The sequence below is a fragment of the Vigna radiata genome, unplaced genomic scaffold (assembly GCF_000741045.1).
Source record: "Vigna radiata var. radiata cultivar VC1973A unplaced genomic scaffold, Vradiata_ver6 scaffold_129, whole genome shotgun sequence".
Taxonomy (NCBI): domain Eukaryota; kingdom Viridiplantae; phylum Streptophyta; class Magnoliopsida; order Fabales; family Fabaceae; genus Vigna; species Vigna radiata.
The window spans coordinates 366,449-377,515 of NW_014543107.1; the positions used below are offsets into that span (position 1 = coordinate 366,449).

Here is an 11,067-nt window from a genome sequence, read left to right on the forward strand (position 1 = left end):
CAAACTTTACATTCCTACCATTTTCCAACGCATACCCTTTAACAACATCTATAATATCTTGCTTATTTGCAAAAAAAGTCCCTACTTCCCATGTAAAGTCCACCATACTTTTTGGCATACAAAAAGTACTAAACCTCCCATGACCTTCAGTGTCATTAACCTCTTCATCACTATCTGTTGCAGTAAGTAATTCCTCAGATTTCCACTCCTCATCTGACAAACCTCTCTCATCATGATCATCACTTTCAACACTCACATCATCACTGGCTTTAAGACTTTCTACTTCTACGTCCACATTACCATCTACATCACCATTTATATCACATTGAACAGTCACATCAATAAGTCCCTCTAAGCACTCATTATTTTCATGTACATCACGTTCATCACTAGATGTACTCCAACTACAAACATCAACTTCATCTACATGAACACCGCCACCATCTACATGAACACCGTCACCATCTTCTTCACCCTCTTCTTGTACTTCACCATGAGCATCAACTTGTCCTTGGTCATTAGTAACATATTCAAGCATATTTATCACTACAGCCTCAGAAATAACATGTATAACATATAAATGAACCACACCATTAATCCTACCTAAGTTAGCCATATGCATGACACCAGTGTCATCAATCAATTCTTCCAACCTATTGTCCAACACTGAACCCCCTCCTACACAGTACCATAATTGTTTAAAGTTATCATATCCAAAACTTTTAACTACACTAACAGCCACAAAATAACTCCACACATCAGGGTCAAAGGACAAAGTTGTCGTGTCCCCTTCATACTTCAAGGTCCCATCAGTAATGAACTTCCCCCCATGGTGAAAAACACAGTCAAAAAAGTCGCCCATTACGCACAACACTGTATAAATAAATCTACACGCATAACACAATATCACGACAAAAAAAAAATTAAAACAATAACAAAAGCCACACACAAAGACTAAAATAACTGTAAACATACATACGGGACCACCAAAACGCAATCGAGAATGCCAACCAAACCATGGGGGACCACAATCGAATATTATACTTTTCCAACTATAAAAAGTAAGACAATAAACCACAAAAACTAACCTTCGTTCAGGTTAACCTCCACTTAACACATGCTTCAGCGTTGCGCTTCCAACAACATATGGTCCCACACCTAGTGCTTCAACCTTTTCCAAACGCACATGCAGAAGGTCCTAACAACACTCGCACACCCACTCGAACAATAATGAATTTCTGGATGAAAACTCACGCATCCACTGTTTGCCCAAAATTCCAGCACTAAATCACGAGCCCTGTTTCAGAAATTTGCCCCAATTTTGATTTTGGTTTCTAATTGAATGTTTCAGCAAAAGAATAAGCTTTTCCTTTTCCATGTTTACTCTTTTTTTTTTAATTTCAGCATCTTTACTTAATTGCCACAATATATTAATTTAATTTTTTAATTTAAAAAATTAAAAAATCTATATTATACACGTTTTTTTTAACACGTGTCAGTGTCACCAGGCCATGTCACACACTAACTGACGCCGTTTGATGGAATTGACGGAAAGGACTTATTTGGATCAAATTAAAAAAAATAGGGACCTAATTGAGACACTAAAAAAGAAAGGGACCTATTTGAAATTCTGGACGAAAATAGGGACCTATTGAGACATTAAACCTATAATTTTCAATACTTTTTGAAACCCATTTACCACTTTTAAGTTTTTTTTTTATAATTTTTAATGGTTTTTGAGACCCATTTAGCACTTTTTTTAAGTTACTGACATTCACTTTTACTTTTTAAGTTAAAAACATTCCTTTACTTTTTAGGTTAAAAACATTCCTTTACTTTTTAGGTTAAAAACGTTCCCCACCTTTACTCTTCTCTCTGTTGTTAACCTAGCAGCAGCCCCCTTTCCTTCTTCCCCTTCCCCACCTTTACTCTTCTCTCTATTGTTAACCTAGCAGCTGCAGCCCTATTTCCTTCTTCCCATTTTCTTCAAGTTCTTGTTCTTCTCTGCACTCCATCACTGGATCAATGTTTATTTACAAATGTATATGGTTTTCAACAATTGAAAAAATATTAAAATTGTTTACTGGATTTCAAAAACCATTCATAACCATCGAAACCTTCCATGGTTTTCCACACCCATTGAACGACAATGGCTAATCTTCACCGTTTTTCCCTTTTTTTTTCATGCTTTTCCAGATGAATGTATCATTATTTTTCTCACATCACAAACCAAACCAATATTTACATATAACCATGCAAAATCTAAACTTGCAAATCTAATCAAATATGTAATAATACCTGGGATGCAGTGATGGAGTGCAGAGAAAAACAAGAACTTGAAGAAAAGGGGAAGAAGGAAAGGGGGCTGCGGTTACTAGGTTCACAATAGAAAAGAGAGAAGAGTAAAGGTGGGATTCCCAACAGAAAAGAGAGAAGAGTAAAGGTGAGAAACTTTTTTAACCTAACGAACTTAAAAAAGTAAAAATGAATGTCAATAACTTAAAAAAAAATTAAGGTGTTGTTCCCTTCACCTCCACCTATGCTCCCTCAACCTCCCCAATTTTTTATAATTTTTTTTTAATTACAAAATTAATCTTTTATATTTTTTAATTTTATTTATTTGACTGTTACTCCCTCCACCATCCTCCACGTTTTTATTTCTCTTTTACCCTTTACAGATATGAACAATGCGTCAGATTCTTAAAAATGGATGTCAACATCCCTTCATCGAGATCCGTTGAATCAGAATAAATAATTGAGAAACTTAAAGTCCTGATAACATGGCCTTCAAAAGTACTGGAAAATCACTTTGTATGTCATGGCCTCGGAGAGCCACAGAAGCAGCTTTAGAAAGCTTGAACTTCAATCTCTTCTCCATACCATCCTCTTCTTCCTTAAATGATGTTTTGGGTTGAGCTAGCGGAAATCTGTTTGCGAGGACACCACTAATGGATGAGACTCGTGACAAACTTCCAGTGGGTGTGTCTGAATCGGAGGAACCAAGGTTTTCGGAAACAACAGTAGATAACACTGACTTAGGAGAATTGTTTTCTTGACCAAAATCTGATGACTTGAGAGAATTAGACCTCAGAGGATGTTCTGAATTGGAAATCTCTTTCTTTGGAATCTCAATCAGTTTACGAGGGTAAGGATGATTTGGCTTCCTTTTTGGGCGTGGAGGTGGAATTTCAATTGATTCCTCCAAGGCTGTGCTGTTCCCACTAGACTCTCTAACAATCTGCATGACATCAGAACAAAAGAGTTAGAATGTACTTAAACGCCAACCCTTCAACTTCACCCTCAAAAGTTATAACTTTTGCATCTCTTAAAGTCATAACATAACAACTCTAACTTATTATGACTCATGCTATATATTTAACATATATGGTAAATGATGGGTACTGGAATATAACAATAAACCTTAGAAAAAAAACATTTGAGCATGACTTCGAATCTGAACAGCAGTCTTTGTGCCAACATGTTCTGTGGTGATAATAAAAGGATCCAGAAACTTAGACCAACCTTCTTGATTGATTCAGTGACTTATATTATTCTTCAGCTAGAATCTTAATGGCATAATATATGGAAGTTCAAAATTAATTATACCTTCAATCCTTCGCCAGGCCCTGCCATATAGCTTTAAGGCTTCAAGGAACTTCTTGTGTTCTTCATCTGTCCACCTCTCCTTCTGCTTTGTGATTGGTATACGGGTTTTTTTACCTATTGATGTACATATAAAATTGATTAAAACAAAGGTGACACTGTCACAGATGTGAAAATCAAATTTATAATGCCACAAAAACATAAGAATCAAAGGGGCAACCTTCAAGGCATAGTCATTTCCAAAAGAAAACTGATCATGTAGTGGAATAATATCTGCAACAGAATGCACTTTTGCCCTGCATCCAATCCAAAAAGTAAATAAGTATAATATGATAATCAAGAAGAAAAAGAAAAAGTTCTCATAATGAAAAATTCAAGTACAATTAAATGAAATCATGACCAAAGAGTTTTGTCTACCAGGGAAAAAAATATCAACCAACAATTCACAGTTTCCATTAAATGAACCTTGATTTTTTTTCTTTTATTTTTAGAAGATCAGGAAAATTGTGGCTTTGCTGAAGATTAAATCAAACTGTTATCTAAACCAGAAACACTCAAAAGTTATTTTCCCAAAATTTATAAAATTAAAAACTACAAATATTTGGCATTTGAAAAGGAAAACCAAATCATAGTTCATAAAGTAGCCCTCTATCTTTTTCATTATTTAATTTGACTTTTTTTTTATAATCTTCAAAACAGAGCCAGACATGTCATACCCAAATGAAAAGACTTTTGGCTAGAAATCCAGAACAAACCACAAAACATACTAAACCACAACAATTTCATGTCCCTCAAAAAAAACTCAACACGGCATCAAACATTCTACATCAAAGAAAAAGCAAAGAAGAAACTCATATTTACATACTTGTATCGCCATGTGTTGAATATCTTCTCCTTCCTACACGGTTGGCTCACAGAACACCAAAACAATAAAACTTATCTTTATCGAAAACTTTCTTAACACCATGTAACACAAAAGCAAACAAATCACCAAAGTCCACACTTCTCCCTCGACAACTCTGGAACCAACAATTGGACTTCTCTCGGCACCAAACAAAAACATTGTTTCGTCTCTTTGTTTTATCCGACACTACAGTTTCAGCTCAGAATCGAAGAAACCCTTCTAAGATCCCGTGATCATACACTGCAGAAACTCGATCATTCAAACTGAATCCACCTCGTGAGTTAGCAACAACAGTGACTCAGATGTAATTAACTAAGAAATGGTCCACAGTTCTAAAATCAACAAAACCCTCCATGGAAAAAGCTATAATAGAAGGTTTCTTAATTAGGTGGGCGAAGAAAACTGACAGAGAACGCGTTGATGTCGATGAACGGATGATCACATCCGTTTTTAAGAAACTAACGACATGTTCATATCCGTGAAGGGTAAAAGAGAAATATAGACATGGAAGACGGTAGAGGAGTAACTGCCAAATAAATAAAATTAAAAAGTATGAAAGGTTAATTTTGTAATTAAAAAAATTATAAAAAGCTGGGGAGGTGGAAGAAGCATAGGTGGAGGTGTAGGGAACATCATCCAAAAAATTAAAAGTGCTAAATGAGTCTCAAAAACCATTAAAAATTATAAAAAAAAAAACTTAAAGTGTTAAATGAGTTTCAAAAACAATTGAAAATTATAAAAAAAATTAAAAGTGTTAAATGAGTCTCAAAAACTATTGAAAATTATAAAAAAAAATTAGAAGTGTTAAATGAGTTTCATAAACCATTGAAAATTATAAAAAAAATTTAAAGTACTAAATGGGTATCAAAAACCATTCATTCAAAATTATAAAAAAAAATTAAAAATGCTAAATGGGTTTCAAAAGGCACTGTGGTTTTCCAAACCCATCCAAGGTTATGGTTAAAAAAATAAGCTTCTCAGGATAAAAACAAAAAGTGGAGAAAAAGTGGGGATAAAGTTTTTAACATAAAAAGCAATAGTGAACGTCAATAACTTAAAAAGTTTCTCAAAATTCAATTTGCTATTATACGAATTTCAAATTTTAATTTATTTAAAAGCATTCTGAAACATATTGAAAATTCGGTTTCTCATAAACCGAATTCTGAACATATTTAAAAACCGTGCTATATAGGTAAATATAATATACAGTATGCTATATGTGAAATTAAAAAAATAATGTGTTATTAATGAAAAAAAATCTTTCACTGTCTTCTAGAACTCTCTCTTCAACTCATTTTCACAATATAAAAATAAGGGTTAAATATACTTTTAATCCATCAAATATCAAACATTTTTGAGATTAGTCCCTCTTTTAAAATTTACTCCACTTTCATCCTCTTCTTTAATGAAATTATAATTTTTAGTCCTGAAAAATAAATGGCATTAAATTTTCAATGAACTAGTTAAATTTTCAATGAACTAGTCAACGGCGTGTCACGTTTCATGCCATGTCAGATATTGAAAATCTAAAGTTAAGATGAAAATGCTTGGTTCTCTTTCTCGTTACCATGCTAACAGCTCTCCTCCCCCCTCTTTACCTGGCCTCCACCCTCAACATCATCACCCTTACCTCGACCTTCCACCAAGATCCCGCCGCCCTCTATTGTCTCGCCTCTCATCTCCCCGTCCTTGTTGGGTGCACGACGCCAAGTTGTTGGGCCGGGTTCATCCTACCGTTAACCTCTCCCCTGCCTTATCTCACTTCAATACCTTTCACAGTGAGTAGAGTTGATACATTAGTAACTGATTTCCAGAGATATGGGATCAATATATAATGCTTTCCTAAATGATTTCAGAGTCTCTGGATGAAGACCTCTGGCTTCAAAAAGTAAACCTGTAAAAACCTATGATATGAATTTTGCTACCTTAACAGAATGAGACTTAATGACTTAAGGAAGTCTGGAATTTAAAACACGTTAAGCTTCAAATAATTTAAAATTCCTCATTTTTGTGGAGAATTGTATCCTTTCTAAAATTATATTGAAAACAAACGATATATAATTTTTGTGCCATCTAGAAGCAGAATAGGAATTAATAGCCTCATATTTTTCTAGACAAACTTCAACATCCTGCTACTATGATAAGGCCATATACACATTGGCTAAATCATGCCATATTTCCATTTTCAGTCTTCTGTCATAGTTTCCCTTTCTCTTTTGTATGAGAAAAGTAAAGTCATTCAATATATATTAAAAAGGTAGAATTTAAATAAATTTTTAATATTCTTTTCCCCTTACTTATCGTGCTTAAACTTTTATTTTGAACATGAAGGATCACTCTCCTTGAGTGTAAATCTGATTACTTTTATTTTGAAAGAATATTTGATTCCTTCTTCAGTGGAAATCTTCTTGTTTGCACAAATTTTTGAAGCTAGAAATAACTCCTTTATGCAGTTTGAGTTCTCTTTGTAATTCAGAGAGTTCCTTAAAAGATCCAAAACAGTCGTACGTTTGTCCACAGTAACAAAGAGCTAGAGTATAAAATCTTTCTTTTCTGTCCACGTTTTTCGAGAGCAATTCCTCAACCTGTTGAGCTAGAGCCATGAATTCCACATAAACACTTAGAGCAAACGAAAGGTGATCAATTAACGAAAGGTCCCATTCAATGTATCGAAAAATTCCATAAGTTGGACAAATGGTTTGGTTGTAATGGGGCCAGTTAGGTTTAGTCAGCCACTGTAGAAGGTATTGGAGTGAGAGGAGGCAGGAAAGAGGTTAAGAGTAAGATGAACCCACCCAATAGCTTGGCGTCGTACACCTAGCAAGAATGTTGAAGACGGAAAGAACAAGAATGAGAGGCGGCAAAGGACAATGGGTCCTAGAAAGGCGGCAGAGGACAACGGGGTCGAGGTGGTGTTGAGGGTAGAGGCCGAGGCGGAGAGAGGAAGAGAATCAAAACATTTTCACTTGATTTTTAGATTTTCAATTTTTAATGTGGCATACATCCTTAGCAGGTTCACTGAAAATTTAAATCTGTTTGGTTTTAAAAATTAAAAATTAAAAATTACAGTTTCATTAACGAGAATAATGAAAGTGAAGCAAATTTTTTGAAAGAGGAACTAAATCTAAAAACACTATAATTAAGTAACTAAAAACATATTTAAACTTGAAAATAATTATTTAAAATGTAAGATTATTTATTTTTTTTATAATTTAGGTGAAAACAATGTTAAGCTTTTTGGTGTGAGATTTTATTAGTTGCATTCAAATTTGGTCATTTTATTTATCTAGAAGATGTCATGTTAAATATAAATAAGTCATTTTTATGAAATTAACGTACTTTTAAAATTTAATATTAAATAGTATTAGAATTATTGTTACACTACTAGACAAAATTGAATTTGTGAAAGAAACAAGAAGAAAAGTTACACATCCTCTTCCACTGTAACTGCTACCATGTCCTCTTAATTTTAGTCTTGTCTCCCGTGAGCTACATCAAAATCTCATTCCTTCTTAAATTAATATTTTTTTCAATTGGAAAATACTTTATTACTTAAGCAAGATCTTAATTATTTGGTGAATTTATTAACCAGTCAACTCTAGATCAAAGACTACAAAATTAATTGATAGTTTCTTAAGAAAAAAAAAGTAAAAACAATTAACTATTGACCAATTTTGTTGAAAAGTAAAAGATACATTACGTGAATTAAATAATTAAATCCGTCAATGTGATCTCTTACGTGGTTTGTCCTTAACTCACGTGGATATTTGTATACATTTTTCATATTTTTGTTTTCTTTATTATATTTTAAATTAAAATATTAAAAAATTTATTCACATAGTAAAAGGTAACTAATATAAATATTTTAACAAAATAAGATATTATAAACCATCCATATTGTATAGCAGCAAAATTTACTGTAAATCATTCTTTTTTATTTAATCATTATTATTAGCTTTTCACTTTTTCAAAAACATATAAAAAATAAAGCGTTTTTTCTTGTTTTAATAAACAAAATTAGATCAATGTTTTAAAATTTGTACGTTTTCCATCTCATACCTTAAAAAAATAATAATAAAAAACTCTAATTTCAAATAATTGTGATTTTCATATTATTGTTTTAGTGTTTTACCTTCTTTAAATATTGATTTAATTTTTCATTAATTTTTTATTGTTTGAATTATTTAATTATATTTTAGAAGAATATTCATTTGAAATTCAATTTAAAATGTTAGATTATTAATGGAACATCTCAAAATATATAGTATAAACTATATAAAAGAGTAGTCACTATTATAATATTATAATATGATAGAAGAGTTATAGACTTAGTAAATAAAGTATTATTTTACAGTCATCCAAAATAATTGTAAAATATAAAATTTTATATACAAGAGAGTATTTCAAAATATACACAATACTAGATAAAACTATTTAAGCTGCAACGTCTTCTCCATCTAAAGCCTGCGAAACTGAAATCTCATCCCCTCTACTCACATCCATTATATGATCATTTTAAAAGGAATGACACGCCACATACAAAACACAACACAAACAAAAAGGGTAAGCTAGATGTAAGAGCATTAACATTATAACATGAAATATGACTATACATGAGTATTCATACAAGACATCTAATACAAACATCCTAACACGTTATGACCTAGACTTGATTGTCTGAACTTAGAATGATTGTCGAGCTATGACGAGTTGTGCACTTGTGGTGGCCTCTACTGCTTTGCAAAGTCATTGCCAATGAGTTTCATCCTACCACACTCACAAGGTTAAACTCATAATCTTTCAAGAACTCCATCCATCTCCTCTACCTCATGTTTAACTCTTTCTGATCAAAGAGGTACTTCAAACTCTTGTGATCACTGAACACTTGAAACAGAGCACCATACAGATAGTGCCTCCAAATTTTCAAGGCAAACACAACTACTGCCAACTCCAAGTCATGAGTGGGATAATTCTTCTCATGAACCTTGAGTTGCCTTGAAGCATAAGCGACCACTTTCTTCTCTTGCATCAGCACACAGCCCAATCCTGGTAAGAAGCATCACAGAAAACCTCAAAAGATTTACCCGTGTCAGGAATCACCAATACTAGAGCACTGGTCAACCTTTGCTTTAGCTCTTGAAGTTATACTCACACTGATCCGTCCAAGCAAAAGGTTGATCTTTCCTCGTCAACTAAGTCAACGACGCTAAAATCTTAGAAAATCCCTCAATAAAACAATGATAGTAGCCTGCCAAACCAAAAAAGCTCTTGATCTTAGTGGCAAAATTAGGTCTCTCCCACTGAAGCACTACCTGCACCTTGGCTGGATCCACAAAAATTCCACCAGCTGAGATCACATGCCTAAGAAACTGCACCTCTTCCAACCAGAACTCACACTTAGGCAGCTTAGCATACAACTTCTTCTCCCTTAACACCCTAAGCATTGTCCTAAGGTGATCCTCATGCTCCTCCCGAGTCTTATAATAAATAAGTATGTCATCAATAAAGAGAACAACGAATTTATCTAAGAATGGCCTGAAGATTTTATTCATATAGTCCATAAATATGGCTGGAGCGTTAGTCACACCAAAAGGAATAACTACATACTCATAGTGACCATATCTAGACCTGAAGGCAGTCTTCTGCACATCACCTGCCTTTACCAAAATCTGATGATAACCCGACCTTAGGTCTATCTTGGAGAACACTATAGCTTCATGTAGCTGATCCATCAAGTCATCAATCTTAGTGACGGGTGTCGCACCCCATGCAAATTTAATGAGCATAAAGAATGCAGTATAGTACTAGGAAGTGACTCCTAGGTCGTCTCTCAAGGACCAAATGTGGTTTGAGAATTAGGTCAAACATGTAGTGGGGGGTTCTTGAAAAGTTTGTGAATGCGGATAAACAAAATCAAAACACGAATGCAAACATAGATGTAACCATAAATGGAAACAAAAATGTAAAAACTGAATGTGAAAACGGTTGGTCATTAACTCAATCACTATGCTTCCAATCACAGATTAACAACAGGTACACACTACTCTAATCCAAATCCAACACGAATCACCCAACTAAGCGAAGGCTAATTCGGTCTCCAGAATTGCAAACTAAGCGAATGCAATGCACAAATCTAATCAGTCATGCACCATCCAGTCTAATCAACTAAGCGAAGATTAAACACTGTTAAGTCCCTAGCAAGTGTACCAGATCGTTATCAAGTAATATAAATGGGTAAGTCCAAGTATCATTTTCCCAAAGGACTCTTAGGCCTTATTTTTCATGTAAACTAATTGTGTAAGACTTGAGAAAAGAATTAGATTGGTGTTTGTATGCAAAGAACAAAAGTAAACATGCAAATGCAATGATTCAATTGGCTTTAAGAAACTATGGATGAATGGAGTTGTTGAGGTTTACAATTTCATCTTATCCACCCTCATATATCTACTCTTCTTATTTAATTAGCTTATTTATCATATTGTCATGCAAAATTTCTTAGTCTACCCTTAACCTAATCCCTTGGTGAAAAGAGCCTATTACTAATTACCGGCTTGCTATCC

At 33.6% G+C, this 11,067-nt stretch overlaps 1 protein-coding gene across 3 annotated transcripts; it reads right to left on the bottom strand.

The window, feature by feature from the left end:
• Nucleotides 1–2,669: 2,669 nt before the first annotated feature.
• LOC111241017 (protein REVEILLE 1-like) lies at nt 2,670–5,014 on the bottom strand. 3 transcript variants are annotated; one of them, XM_022777335.1, is made up of 5 exons: nt 4,469–5,014; nt 3,824–3,899; nt 3,607–3,720; nt 3,421–3,483; nt 2,670–3,238 (listed from the first exon to the last, which is right to left on the bottom strand). In XM_022777335.1, exons 3-5 carry the CDS (start codon nt 3,631–3,633, stop codon nt 2,765–2,767), a joined length of 564 nt encoding a protein of 187 aa, XP_022633056.1. In that variant the 5' UTR covers nt 3,634–3,720; nt 3,824–3,899; nt 4,469–5,014; the 3' UTR covers nt 2,670–2,764. The 3 variants fall into 3 exon arrangements, with proteins under 3 accessions (XP_022633056.1, XP_022633057.1, XP_022633058.1); XM_022777336.1 differs by having other exon boundaries at nt 4,465–5,014; XM_022777337.1 differs by lacking the exon at nt 3,421–3,483.
• Nucleotides 5,015–11,067: the final 6,053 nt, after the last annotated feature.